At 37.6% G+C, this 15,663-nt stretch overlaps 1 protein-coding gene across 3 annotated transcripts in view; it reads right to left on the bottom strand.

Annotated features, from left to right (window-relative positions):
* Positions 1-1,810: 1,810 nt before the first annotated feature.
* RAD54B (RAD54 homolog B) overlaps positions 1,811-15,663 on the bottom strand; it is a 97,404-nt gene continuing 83,551 nt past the window's right edge. For all 3 annotated transcript variants that reach the window (XM_082601217.1, XM_082601218.1, XM_082601219.1), the window contains 5 exons: positions 14,527-14,702; positions 7,488-7,749; positions 5,903-5,969; positions 5,518-5,715; positions 1,811-2,126 (listed from right to left, as the gene is read on the bottom strand). In XM_082601217.1, coding sequence (XP_082457343.1) covers positions 1,909-2,126; positions 5,518-5,715; positions 5,903-5,969; positions 7,488-7,749; positions 14,527-14,702 — 921 coding nt within the window. In that variant the 3' untranslated portion in view covers positions 1,811-1,908. The remainder of the gene's footprint in view (positions 2,127-5,517; positions 5,716-5,902; positions 5,970-7,487; positions 7,750-14,526; positions 14,703-15,663) is intronic.

Here is a 15,663-nt window from a genome sequence, read left to right as displayed (position 1 = left end):
TTTACCAATATCTAATGTGAACAGAATTCAAGATAAAGACTGCAAAGAGCTCACTGCATTTGTCAACTAGGGAGTTGCTGGGATAGAGGCCTTGAGTGTTGGGAAGGGACACATTAAGAAGAGAACTCTCTTCTGAAAATGGATAGTAGTGATGATTGTACAACATCGTGAATGTACAAATAGTAATTCATTTTGTCATGGTCTATTTTTCAAATGTGGTATAAAGCAAAACTTATGATACACGATTATCTGTAAGGCACTGAAGGAAGCAGGCCTGGAAAGACAGACAAGCTGGACTGCAATGAAGCTGCAACACCGGCCTCAACTGAGGAGCTCTGGAACTGGAATGATCCTGAAGGGTTGGCCCAAATTGAGGCAAGGAGGCTGGGCCTTTCTACCCTGCATCAACAAATCACTGGATGCCAGCCACCCACGGGAGGGAGGGTAACCTTGAGTGAGGCGGCTCCTTTCAGCTGTGGGATATTCTTAGGGAGAGATGTGGCTATGAGTGGTCAGAGGCAGCACTCCCAATAGCTGGGTAAATGAGCACATTGGTCCTGAAGGCGGCAATCTGGGCAATACACCCTAGTATCCACTACAGTTAAGATAGACAATAAAGTTGCTAGTCTCTTATCATTTTTTTTAAGATTTTACACCTGAGAATATGTAATGCAAGATATATATTGGAAGACGTTTTATATGCAAAGCCTCATATAGAAGGCATATACAAAGGGCCAAGAAACATCATTTTTGCTTTTTATTAGTTGACTACTTCCTTACCGACAAACTTGATCCCCAAACTGCCAGTTCATGAATCCTAGATGTACAAATGCCCAGGCATGGCACTACAGATCTAAAGAACTCAGATTTGATGATACACAATTGAGTCTTTATTCAACACCTCAAGACAATATTCAGTCTAAAAGAAATTTCCCTAAAAGGAAGCAAAAGTTGATTACAGAAACCCCAATTGGAGATTAAATGAGTAACTCCTTTCTCCTTGCAGACTTCAGTCTTCTAAAGCTTGCTTTGTACATTAAAACTTTCTATTTAATGTCAACAATTACTACAGAAACCCCTTGACATGATGGTAGCTGAACCATTAACCAGTGTACAAACAATGCTTGGTGGACATGGCTTTACAGTCTGAAGTCCCAGATTAGAAACCAGTACTTTGAAGTGTCCAGTACTCCTCCCTGTCATGCCACAACCCATAGACCACTCTCACCCAAACCGCCCTGCAGCAACTATTATATCCAACTGAATCTTCAGCATTAGCAATCCTAGTCTCTGATTCTCTTTCTCCTTTGAGCTGTAGTTTAAACTTATCAAATTTTTCAGTTGTCTCCCACATCTATGTCTAATATTCCTAATCAATTTAGATTTCCCAAGGATAGAAACTGGGCGTTTTACCTTTTAATATTCCTTATGAAAATTCTTTAGAAATTATTTAATGGGGCTTCCCTGGTGGCAGAGTAGTTGAGAGTCCGCCTGCCGATGCAGGGGACGCAGGTTCATGCCCCGGTCCGGGAAGATCTCACATGCCGTGGAGCGGCTGGGCCCGTGAGCCATGGCCACTGAGCCTGTGCATCCGGAGCCTGTGCTCCGCAACGGGAGAGGCCACGACAGTGAGAGGCCCATGTACCGCAAAAAAAAAAAAAAAAAAAAGAAATTACTTAATGAAACTGCATGAATTATGGAGTTATTAATAAACAATTATAGGATGATAGAAGTATGGCTTTAATGTTTCAATATTTAAGAATAGATACAAAAAATTAAACAACTCAGTTTTGATTATTATATCAAAACTATAATACATTTTGCAATAAAATATATTATTATAATTAAAATAATTCTATTTGTTTTCCAAAATTACATTTACTTACTAGATTAATTTTTTAAAGGGGGTTATATAGCAGTAGTTTGATTGGTTATATTCTGAAAAAAGAATGACACATTTTCTCTTATTCTTTCAAGAAAAGGATCTGTAAGATTTAAATGATCTCCAGAAAAATGTTTCCATTGCTTCAGCTGTGACATGGAGACAGGTTTCAGGGAGTCAGACTTCTGCTGATGTGTACCAAGCTGACAATTTCTAAAGACAGGGAATTTTTCCAATGAATCATCTGAAATAAGTAAAACAATGAGAAAATCCTTAGGCCAATCAATATCCTATTACATACAATACTTTTTTAATATATAATGAGTTTATATGATTTGTTACATTTGATCACCATGGTTTATGTTAAAATAAGCAAATTCAATTAATTCATTCCTTCTACAAATATTTATAAATTGTTTACAATGTGCTGATTTGAGCAATGGGGGCCAAAATGGTGAACAAAAATAGACATGGTCTCTGTTTTCAAGGACTTTATGGTCTAGTGGGAGAAATACACATTAAACAAATAATCATCCAAAGAGATGTATTACAGGTCCACAATTCCTTACCTAAAAGCCTGTGGGGCCAGATACGTTTCCAAATTCAGAACATAACTGTAACAATGTGGGTTAACGCTCCATAATCAAACTCATTAATATTCTGCAGCAAGGGCTTCCCTGGTGGCACAGTGGTTAAGAATCCGCCTGCCAATGCAGGGGACATGGGTTCGAGCCCTGGACCGGGAAGATCCCACATGCCCCGGAGCAACTAAGCCCGTGCACCACAACTACTGAGGCTGCACTATAGAGCCCATGAGCCACAACTACTGAGCCGTCCGGCCACAACTACTGAAGCCCCCATGCCTAGAGCCCGTGCTCCCTAAAAAGAGAAGCCACCTCAATGAGAAGCCCACGCACTGCAACAAAGAGTAGCCCCCACTCACCGCAACTAGAGAAAGCCCACGTGCATCAACGAAGACCCAACGCAGCCAAAAATAAATAAAATTAAATCTTTAAAAAAGAGAACATCAGACTGGATAAAAAAGAAAATCCAGCCTCATATTATTTACAATGAAAGATACCTAAAACATAAGGACACAGAAAGATTCAAGGTAAAAGAATAGAAAAAGATATACCAGACAAATACTAACAATAAGAAAGTCAGTGTATTTGCTGTACACCTAAAACTAACACATCGTAAATCAACTATCCTCCAATAAAAATTTTTAAAAGTCAGTGTAATATATTAACTAAAGACAAAATGAAAGCAAAAGACATCAGGGATAAAGCAATCACTACATAATAATAAAATAAATAAATAATAATGAAAAAAATTTTACAAAGAAGATACAAAATATATAAACCAAAAATTGACAGACTAACAAGAAACTGACAAATCCACTGTCATACTGTAAGATTTTAACATATCTCTTTCAATATCAGATATGTCTAACACAGAATTACGTCATTAATAGAAAAATGGGCAAATGATATGAGCAGGTGGTTCACATAAAGGAAATACAGCTCTTAACCATAGGAAAATATACTCAACTTCACTCATAATAAAGTTAAATTAAATTAAAACTAGACCAATATACCATTTTTTTACTATCAGATTGGCAAAAATCCAAACAATTGATAATCCTAAACTGGTAAAGCTGTGGGGAAATAGCATATTGTTGATGGGGTATAAATGATACAACCCCCAGTGGAGGGCACCTTAGCAAGATCTATCAAAATTACAAATGCACATATTCTCTGACACAGAAACACTGATAATTTACCTTATAGAGATATTTGAATATATGGAAAAAGATGTACGAATAAAGATATATACTGACTGGAAAGAACCTAATTATACAGCTGTAAGGTCAGATGAATAAATTATGGTCTATTCATACAAGGGAGGATTATATAGCTGAGAGAAAAAAAGAATGAGGAAACTCTTTAATGATACGGGAAGATCTCAAGATACTATTCAATGAAACAGGTACAGAACTATACACATATTACACCACCATTTATTGGGGGGGAAACTGGGCAAGAGTTCCTTGCATATGCATAAAAATATATCTAGGGCTTCCCTGGTGGCGCAGTGGTTGAGAGTCCGCCTGCCGACGCAGGGGACATGGGTTCGTGCCCTGGTCCGGGAAGATCCCACATGCCGCAGAGCGGCTAGGCCTGTGAGCCATGGCCGCTGAGCCTGCACGTCCGGAGCCTCTGCTCCGCAATGGGAGAGGTCACAGCAGTGAGAGGCCCGCATACCACAAAAAAAAAAGAAGAAAAAAAAAAGAAAAAAGAAATATATCTAGAAGGATACACAAAAAAGTAATAATACTGGTTTCACATAGGGTAGCAGGACTAGAAACTAGGCAGATGACGGCATTATGGGAGGAAGAGTTTTCACCATATACATTTTATATTTTTAAATAGTTGAGACAGGTAACTATATTACCAATTTTTCAGTTAAATTTGTAAATTTTTAAATCTGTAAAATAAGAAAAAATTAATTCAGTAACAGAAAAATTGACTAATATGGCGAACTCTAAACTAAGCAATTAAGAGAATACACATTCTTTTCATGTACAAAAACATTTACAAAGTAAACACACCAGGCCATACACCAAGTCTCTATAGTTTCCAAAGAATCAATATCATGCAGACCATATTTGCGACTACAGTGCAGTAGCCAAAATTCAATAACAAAAACTAAAATACATTTTAAAACATACTTTTAAATACCTCATGAGCCAAAGAATGAATTATAATGGAAAAAAAATATTTAGAACTGAACAATAAAAAGACTGCATATCAAAATTATGAGACTCAGCTTAGAGGAAAATTTACAGCCTTAAATTCCCATTTCAGAAAAGAGGACTGAGAACCATTAAGCTAAGGATTCAGCTTTAGAAAATAAGAAAAAAAAATTAGATAAATACAGGGGAAAAGAGAAATAATAAGAGAAGAAATTACTAAGATGGAAAAATCATACTATAGCGATCAGTGTGGATTATATAAAATGTAAATTCTTCCATGTTAGTCTTCTACAGTTTTACTTCTTACACCCATCCCAACACAACTCATCAAGTGGTTTCCAACTACTGGACAACGCTTGCTCAAGTCCTGCTCCTGATCCAGTACCTATTTGAATGGTGTTAATTCTGGAGGGTTGATGCTTTCAGCCTCATTTAAGCAGCACGAGCAGTGCATGAAGCACTGAGAAGTATGGCAACCCATGCTTACTGCCCCAGAAAAGATGACCTCAGTAGGAGTAAGTTCTACACAAGATAAACAGTAGGGTTATTCTGTCAAGTGTTATATTTTGTGTGACACAGAAATAAGGATTAAAAACATTTCCCTAATTCTGAAGTCATTATTATCAGGATTTGAAAGATTTTACCAATAGGCCAAATTTTTCACAACTGATTCGGAAATAAGAAGCTAAATTGAGAGAACTAATAAGGTTCTAACTAAAATTTTCTCAAATATCCATGTGGCAGCTGCCTTGTGACCTGAGGAAAAAAGAAAACTAACATATGCAAGGGAAATATTTTAGTTATTCTGTATTTAAATATTTTCAACTACTAAAGAGAGACCAATTAACTTTACCATCATAACAATTAAAATACAACTAACCTGTATGATTTTCTCCTGTACATTCACAGTCAAGCAGGTCATGAGTAACACAATGTGAACTTTCATGTAATGTGAACAAATTTTTAAGTTCTTCTACTGAAAACTGAATATGATCATATGTCTTGGTTAGGTCTACAACTGCCCCAGAAAGACCTTGCTTACTGATCTGCCTTTGATAGATCTTTTCTTCTATTGTACCTGAAGAGAAAACATTCATTAGATTTCCTTCAGATCTTTACATCTGTTATTTTTGTAGGGTAAAGCATGTTTATTAGTATACTAGCTAACAAAATAACAGTATTCCTGATATTGAAGCACAGATTAACAAAAAAGAACTTTAATTATTCAAAGGGAATACATTTTTGTCACACTGAAGGGTTATTACCTGTGGTTAGGAGTCTGTAAATATGTACAGGATGTTTCTGACCATCTCTCCACACTCTAGACATTGCCTATAGAAAATTAATGAGAATTCTGAGAGTACAAGTAGAAACTAATAATAACCCTTCCCACATAAGCAACTTGCATTAATACAATCAAGATTAGGAATTCTAGATTTCACTTACAGCTTCAAAAAACAAAGCCCAGGCATACCTAAGCATTCTCCACTTCAAATTTTTTTCCTGGGATAAAGAAAGGGATGAATGAACACTCACTGTGGTACTGTAAAATAATTACAGGGTGCCATGCAATAGTGAGAGGGTCTATCTGCATCAAAAAATGGGACAGCGAGTTTGGGCAGTAAGAATGCAAAGAATCAAGTATAACATAGCATGGAGGGTTATTCTCAGTCCAAGAGGCTAATGATTCACCCCTAAGGAATCCCTAGGCTACCTGCAATCAGCTCAGGCTCTAGGTAGGTCTCTGTGGTTTTAGGATTTATCAATGATACTGTACAGTAAAAGGTTGATGTTCAAACCTTGCACATTCCAAAGAAAAGTCTGGCCTTCAACCAGCTCCTGGAAGCCCTGGAATATCCTGCCCGATAAGAGCATCTTAGTTTACCTGGGGCCTTGGGCCACACCAAGTAGTTTATGCTAACAGTGTGATTTAGGTGGGGACTTGGGCCAGTTGACCTCTGCAGGGATTGAAGACTGAGCAACTAAGGTCAGTCACACAGGCATCCATGCCTACATGACTGACCTCCAACAAAAACTCTGGACACCAAGGCTCAAGTGAACTTCTCTGGTTGACAATATTCCATGTGCTGTCACTCATTAATGTTGGGAAAACTAAGTGTTGTTCCATGCAGATCTAGTGGGAAAGGACAACTGGAAGCTTGTGCCTGGTCTCTCCTGGACTCTACCCTATGCACCTTCTACCTGTGTTGATTTTAGTCTGTATCCTTTCACTGTAATAAAACTTAACTATGAATATAGCTGTTCTTCTTGATTCTGTGAGTCTTTCTAGTGAATCACTGAACCCGAGGGTTGTCTCCAGGTCTCCTAACACAGATACCATATGAGGTGCAAATCCATAGGTAGAAATCTCAAAATACATGAAAATGGACTGTATTCTGAAGAAAACCAAAGGCTGCTTCTGAAATATTTCCCTAAATAAGCTAATTTTATATCTTTACCATACCCTGCACAAACACTGATCACAGTACCTGTAACACTTTATTGTCTTCCCCTGATGGTCATGAGGATCCTGAAGGCCCAACTACACAGTATATTAGAGCCTAGAGACATACAGGTTTGGGTGTGAATCCTGGCTCTGCCTCTTATAAGCTATGTGACTAAGAACTAGTTTCCATATCTTCATCTGTAAAACAGGGCTTAGAATATCCACACTTGTAGGATTATTGTGAAGATTAAACAGATGTAAAGCACTTAGCAGAGTGCCTGATACAAAATAAGGGTTCAATATGCAGCAGTTATTATACATCATCATCATCCTTGTATCCCCAGCAGGCACTGTATCCCCCATAGGCATTCTATAATGTTTGTTTAATGCATAAACAGTCCTACCTGGATATCAGTGGCTGGATTCCAATCAATGTCATAGAGAATTAAGTGAGATCCTCCAATAAGGTTAAGTCCCACACCACCAGCTTTTGAACTTAACAAAAAAATAAAATCAGAAGAGTATTTACTATTAAAGCCATCAACAATTTGTTGCCTTTGAGAGATCTGTGTTTGTCCATCAAGTCTTGTATAAGCATATCCATGACGCTTGCATACTTCTTGTAAAATATTCAAGGTTTGTGTATAGTTGGATACCAACACCACCCTGTCAATCAAAAAGAAAGAATCTTTATACACAATTTAAAAGCAATATTAGATTTTTTTTAATTGAAGGAAAATACCATGATAATACTATCACTGATATTTATAGAACATCCAACAATGACCTTGTACAATTAAAACACAGATTCTCCTTCAAATTCAATTTTAAAATCAGTATCTAAGAGGGAATTCCCTGGCCATCCAGTGGTTAGGACTCTGCACTTTCACTGCCGAGGGCACAGGTTCAATCCCTGGTTGGGGAGCTGGGATTCCCACAAGCCACGTGGCCAAAAAAAAAAAAAAGTCAATATCTAAGAGACTTCTAGCATCAAGATAGTGGAGTAAAGAACTTTCTGCTTTCTTCACCTCTCTTAAGTCACCCTAAGAACAGCAGGAGAATAAGAAACAGAAATACAAACTCTATGTTTAATGAAACAGGAGACATATATGAAAACAGAGAATAGTGGAATGGTGACCTGCTTAGGAGTACAGAGAAAGTGAAATTTAAGTGCCCAAAGAGAGAGATTCCAATAAGAAACAGGTACAAGTTCATTCACACCATAGAATCTCGTAAAGGCAGCTCAGAAGAAAGGAGTTTGGACTGGAGCTACTACAAGAGCACTGGTAAGTAGAACTCAGGCCCTCATCCCATGTAACTAGTTGGCTTTTCTTTCTCAACTAGAATGTTTATTCTCTGGAGAAAGCAAACCAAAGAAACTTAGACCAGGGAACTCTAGAAGGCAGGGATACAGTGACAAACCAAAATGAAAGTCTGCATAATGGATGGTAAGATCCCAGTCCCCTTTTTCTGCCAACTCCCAGAACACCAGCAGCCAAGCATTCCTCTCACATTCCACACCCCAAGAAAGATATTATTGGAAGATTCATCTCTGGAATGACTTATTTGAATGACCCCAGAGAAAAGGTCCACAGATAGGGAATCCCCAAATAAAAAAGCCAGCTCGCTACCTGTTACCTAATGCAGGTCAGCAGTCCACAAGCCCTGCCCATGCACACAGAGCATTCAGTTAGTGTTTTACTGCCTTACTCTTAAATAAAAATGGACACCAAGGGCCACCAGCTACTTGAAGCCAGCCTCCAACATGAAAAATAGAAACCAAAACAAATAAACAGAAAAAAAGAAACATGAATAAAACAGAGCAATGGAGGAAACAGAAGACAATTTTAAGGACATAATTAATACCCTCATATAAGAGATAGCATTCATAAGAGGTGGCAATAAAAAAGAACAATCAAGAATAAGAAAATTATCTTGGAAATTTAAAATGACAGCCAAAATAAAAATTTAATAGGAGATTTAGAAGAAAGAAAGAGAATCTTCCCGGAAATAGATTAAAAAGGAAAAGTGATGACCAATAGGAGAGGAAAGATAAAAGAATTATAGAATCAATCCATGAGGTTCAATATATGACTGACAGAAATTCCAAATAAAACAAAAGAAAATTGTTTTGTGAAAGAGACTTCTTCCCAGACATGGGGTCTTCAGATTAAAACGACTTACTATAGAGTTTTCAGTTCAATAAATGAAAACATGATCCATATTAAGGCACATCAAGATTATAACTCAGGACTTCCCTAGTGGTCCAGTGTTTAAGACTCTGCGCTTCCACTGCAGGGGGCAAGGGTTCAATCCCTGGTCATGCAAGTTCTGTGTGCCACCAAAAAATAAATAAATAAAATAAAATAAAAGCCATGGGAAGCTATTAAAAAGCATTATCATATTTTAAAAAAGATTATAACTCAATGTATAAAGAATGAAGAAAGATTGCTAGAGTTTTTCATGAAGAAAATATGGAAAAGACAAGAGATAGCCATATAAGTACATGGTCTGGCAACATACTATGGGAGCTGGTGATTGACTCTGAGAAACAGGATGCAAAGGGGGAGAGATGGAACTATGAACTCCTGTCTTTTTTAATGATAAGCCCTTTAACATTTTGAAAAAATAAAAAATTTAAACAATAAAATATGGTAAAAAGTAAAACCAGAATTTATCTAATAGCTTAAGTTTGATAATTAAGCAAAAAATAAAAAACAGATCAAGAATATTTCCTACAAGTTTTATAACTAGTGGGGTAATTATTAGCACTAGAAATTTTAAAAATAAAGCAAATGTTTAACAGTTAGAATTCTCTTAATTATCTATGCTAACAAGGTAAAGAGAATGTATATTTGTATTCCTGTATCAGTTACCTTTGGCTACATAACAAACCAAACCAAAACTTAGTGGCTTAAAACAACAACCATTTATTTTATATTTAGCTCACAATTCCGTAGGTTGGCAATTTGGGCTGGGCTCAGCTAAGAGGTTCCTCTGCTGGTCGTGGCTGTGCTGACTCAAGCATCTGCAGTCAGCTGCCAAGTGGACTGGGAACTGGCTGACTGGTGAGGGGCCTCGGCTGGGAAGCCTCATCAGAGTTTCTCAGGTCTCTTACCCTCTAGCAGACTAGCCCAGGCTTATTCACATGGTGACAAAAAGTTTCCAGGAAGCACAAAGGAGGACAAGCCCCACTGCACAAGACCTTTTCAAGCCTCTTCTTGTGCCATGTTTGCCAGCACCTCATGGACCAATTCAAGTCATGTGGCTGAGCTCAGAGTCAGAATGGTAGATCACCCAAAGTTACCCAGCAAAGGAACATGGATATACGGAGGGAGAATTTAAGACCATTTATGCAATCTGCCAAAATTCCTATACTAATTTCAGTCATTTTTTCCTTCCTTTTCTATACTATTACAGGGATGAATAACATTATCTAAACATAGTTTTTCTGATACAACTTTACTGGACTGGAGGAAATCTGGCTTTAGAATATTTTCCCCCAACAAGTTCTTACAAGGCTAGATGTAGACTGACGGGATAGGTGACTATCTTGGTAAAAAGTCTTGGACAATCCCCTTCCAGAGGTCTAGAACCCCACCACACATACATACCACTTTCAAACAAGGTTATTATTTTTATGGTCACTATACTGTCCCTGAAAGCAGCTGAAATCCGTAGGCAAGGCTGCCATGTCAGGTAGAGTGCAAGCTGCACCCAGCACAAGAGTGTCCAACCAAGAGATGCACAGGGGGTGGAATTCGGCATGAACTCTACTCTCCAAGCCATGAAGACTAATGCGTGAATGCAACAACCAGGAGGGAAGAGGAACTTTTTAAATTTTGAAGTATTCTTTTAAAAAATTCCATAAAAGGGCCACCAGCCAGACAAGCCAGGAGTTCTCAGATATGCCTCCACCCAATTCGAATTCATCTCAATATGCACAAAAGCACTGTAGAAGAGTTCTGTCTGTAGACCGAAAATAGAACTATCCAGTTCTAGTTAACAATAACACAGTATATCAGGTGTAGACAGTAATACTATCCCTGAAGTCAAACACTGTGAGCAACTTCTAGCTACATATTTTAAAGGTTTAGGAGATGTTTGTGCATAGGCAGCTCAGATGTGGAAAACCTGGCCTCTATACCCAATTGGCCATAAAAAAAAAGGGGGGGGGTTACAATTCAATAACAACAACAACAAAAAACAACCCAATTTTAAAAAATGGGCAAAGGACTTGAATAGACGTCTTTAAAAGAAAATATACAAATAGTCAACAAGTACATCAAAAGATGCCCAACATTACTAATTACTAGGGAAATGCAAATCAAAACCACAATGAGATATCATCTCACACCTGTTAGGATGGCTACTGTCAAAAACAAAGCAAAACAGAACAGAGAATAGCAATGCTGGCAAGGTTGTTGAGAAATTGGAACTTTTGTCCACTGTTGGTGAGAATGTAAAATGGTGTGGCCGCTACGAAAAAGATTATGGAGGCTGCTCAAAAAATTAAAAAGAGAATTATCATATGACCCAACAATCCTACTTCTGGACATACATTCAAAGGAATTGAAAACAGGGTCTCAAAAAGGTGTTGGTACAGCAACATTATTCATAATAGTCAAAAGGCAGAAGCAGGGCTTCCCTGGTGGCGCAGTGGTTGAGAGTCCGCCTGCCGATGCAGGGGACATGGGTTCGTGCCCCTGTCCGGGAAGATCCCACATGCCGCGGAGCGGCTAGGCCCGTGAGCCATGGCCACTGAACCTGCGCGTCCGGAGCCTGTGCTCTGCAACGGGAGAGGCCACAACAGTGAGAGGCCCGCATACAGCAAAAAAAAAAAAAAGGCGGAAGCAACCCAACTAACCATCAACAGATGAATGGGTAAACAAAATGTTATATATATGCAGTGGAACATTACTCAGCCTTAAAAAGGAAAGAAATTCTGACATGCTACAACATGGATGAACTTCGAGGACACTATGCTAAGTAGAATAAGCTAGTCATAAAAAGACAAAACATCATATGATTTCACTTATATAAGGTACCTACAGTAGTCAGATTCATGGGAGACAGAAAGTAGACAGGTGGTTGCCAGGGGCTGGGAAAAAGCAGGAATGGGGAGTTGTTATTTAATGGGTATAGCTCAGTTTTGCAAGATGAAAAGAGGACTGGAGATTGGATGCACAACAGTGTGAGTATACCTAACACTAATGAACAATACGCTTAGAAATAATTAAGATAGTAAATTCATGTTATGTGTATTTTACCACAATTTAAAAAGAAAGGTCCATCTCTTCAGATAATGTGAAGCAACAGAACAGTCTGTGCCACTGATGGAAGTGTTATTTCTTCTTTCATCAGACAAGGCAGGATCTAGTTTTCTTAGGATACACAAGCAGTCAAAATGACTCCAACCCAACCCCTACCCCCAAATTATATTTTTCTTCCTCATTCCTTCCTTCCCACCACAAGAGGGGAACTTTCCTCTAGAACATCTTCAAGGATAAATCCTCACACCTACAGTCACACTTATCTCTTCTCATTTCCTCTAAAATTCTGTTCACTCATATTCCTTGTCCAAAAATAACCACCTATCCCATGCTCAGAAAAAAGGGAAAAACAGAATCCAGTGAAGACAAGATGCAAATAAAAGTCTAACTAAAAGTTTATACTCTAAGTTCAAACTGGGTCACAATCTGCATATATATATACATACATTACACACTCTTGTATATATAAAATATTATCTAATAAAACATTTTAATCAAACTGTATTAAAGAGTTCATAGAAAGTTGCCTTATTTTAGTCACTTCATTATTATGAAAAATAAATCTAAAATTTTTCACAAGTCAAATGATACTATTAATGCTCCAAAGAGGTTAAGAGGTTAAGTAGATTCCTTGACAATTAAATATTATTATTTTGCAATCTTTTCTCTGCATCTTTGCCTTAATTCACAAACAGTCTGAATACCTCTTACAAGAATAATTAAGACATAGTCCCTGCACTGTAGGTGCTGACACAGAAGAGAACTAATGATTACAACATAACGTGAGAAGAGCTCCATTAGAGGGAGGTACAGGATGCTAAGGGAGTACAGAAGAGGGGCATCTAACTCAATATGAGGCCACTGGCTTCTAAGAGGAGAAAGCATCCAAGCTGAGTCTTAAAGAAGAGAAAGTTGGCCAGAAGAATGAGAAGTGGAGGTACAGCAGGCATAGGAACCTGAAACAGGTAAGAACAGAGGTGAGAAGTAGAGCAAGTTACAGGTTTTGCAAATAGTCTGGTATGATTGGACCACATGATAAGAGTGAAGGAGTCAAGAAGTATGAGGCTGGAAAAGGAGGCACCACCCAGGTCATGAAGAGTCTTGCTCAATGTGCTATAGTTTAGAAATTTCTGGAAGGCAACAGGAATCTTTGAATGATTTTTAAGAAAAGGAGTAACATGTTCACATTCATATTTAATATAATTTAGGGCAATATTGATATGCAATGGGATTGAAAGTAAGAGGGACATAGTTTATAAGAGACCACCACAACCCAATCAGTAATTACAAGAATCAAAACAAAAATCTTGGTGCTGTACAGCAGTAATTAACACAACATTATAATTCAACTCTACATCAATAAAAAATAAATTTTAAAAAATTTAAAAATTAAATTTTTTAAATAAAATTTGAAATAGTTACTAAAAAAAAAATCTTGGTACCTGAAAGGAAATGGATTCCTGAAATTAAGAAATAAAATCAATAGAATAGAATGTAGTGACTGGTGACATTGGGAAAGTGAAGGAGAAAAGTAAGTCTAGACTGACGAGTGTTTTTTGCTTGCATTATGGTACCATTCATCAAGCCAAGGAATAATAAAAAAGGATCAGTCTTGCAATGGCAAAATGATAAAGCTGGTTGAGTACATGAGAAGTTGAGGTCCAGACAGATTTAGATGTCCATTATATAAAAAGAAGGATGTGGAAACTAGAAGAGAGGCTTGGACTAGAGATAGAGATTTTGAATCAACACCCTGTGGATGATAGCTGGAACTACAAAGAGTAGAGCTAAACCAGGAAGGGTGTTTAGAGTGAGGAGGAGGCTGAAGAGAAAGCCCTCAGGAGTATCAATGTTTCAGGACAGAAAAAGAACAAAGGATTCTGAAAGTGATAAAGAAACGAGTTAGGTGTTATAATACCAAAAGACATCTCTAGGGTTTTTTAAATATATGTATTTACATTTAGTTTTTTTTAAATAAAAACTTACAGACACATTGTTAATGATAAGTTTACAAAAGACTGGGAGCTAACCATGCCCCCAAAGAAGAAAACAACTTATTTTTAATGTTTTCTTCTTTTCAAAAAGAGGCAGTGAGGGGAGGGACTAAGGACAGGGTCTAAGCTGAAATTCCATAAGCACTTACAAGTGGTATATTAAATTGACTTCTTACTTTTCATCAGGACAAAGTTCGTGGATAACAGCTAAGAGCTTTGACAGCACCTGTAGTTTTCCTGACTCTTCCTCAGTAAACATGAGTGGGTTGTAATCAGCGGGAAACACATTTATCAAGCCTTCATATAGATTCCTTTCTTCATTCTCATCCCAAGTTGAGCTGCATTCTTTTTCCTGTTCAAAAGGATGACTGTCAACACTGGTTCATGTTTTTTTAATCGGGAGGGAAAAAATGCTAAAATTATGGGGAAAAAACTGAAGATTAATAGCCACCTTAAAAGCCCAATCTAATTGTTATGTTAATCTTCATAGGTCACAATCTGGTCATTTTTGATTACAGAGCAGTTCTAATGCTGTCTCCAAATGCCTGTTCCCTGAACCCCACAAGTGCAGTATCATTGCCGATGTGTGATTGATGGGGAGGTGGGTAGCAGAGAAATAAACAGGAGGAAAATAGAGGGCAAACAGTTCTAGGAAATCTATCCTCTCCAAAACCCTGAGACTTCTCATCATTGCTACCTCTTTTTCTCTCTTCTTCCCTCCTTCCCTCCCTATTACTTTTCTCTCCCAGTTTGCAGGCTCACATAGCACCTCCCAGGTGATATTCAAAATCAAGTACAACAGTCCACTCAATCTTATCAATTTCTTCTACAAGAAGGAACAATTCTGCCAAGAATTTAACAGAGAAATCTATTGTTATTTATAATATTTTGTTTATTTTACCAATAGTTTTTATATAATTTTATTCCAAAGAGATTATCACCACCTCTGAAATTCCCCCTCAAACTGCCTAGCTGACATGTGAACACATACTGGAGATTACATTTGTTAATGACTGCATCACTTTTTTAGATAAAATTTCTGGGATTGGCAGTTCTCCTCACTCTCTCCCACATTTACCAGATTTATCATTGTTCTTGAAACTTTGTTCAACCTACTACCCCTGCCTGGAATGCGCCATCTTTTTTTTGCCCAATTATCCCAATCCTATAAATACTTGAGGACCCAATGCAAATTCCACCTGATTACTCACATGCCCCCTTTGGGGGGCACTGACTTTTAACCTTTATGGTTACACAGTACATTTCAACTTCGAATTTATTTAATTATTCAATTAACTATATACTTTTTTTAA

The sequence above is a fragment of the Mesoplodon mirus genome (assembly GCF_964341445.2).
Source record: "Mesoplodon mirus genome assembly, chromosome: 16".
Classification (NCBI taxonomy): domain Eukaryota; kingdom Metazoa; phylum Chordata; class Mammalia; order Artiodactyla; family Ziphiidae; genus Mesoplodon; species Mesoplodon mirus.
Note: the sequence above shows the minus strand (reverse complement) of the source record. Positions and strands in the feature narration are given on the sequence as shown.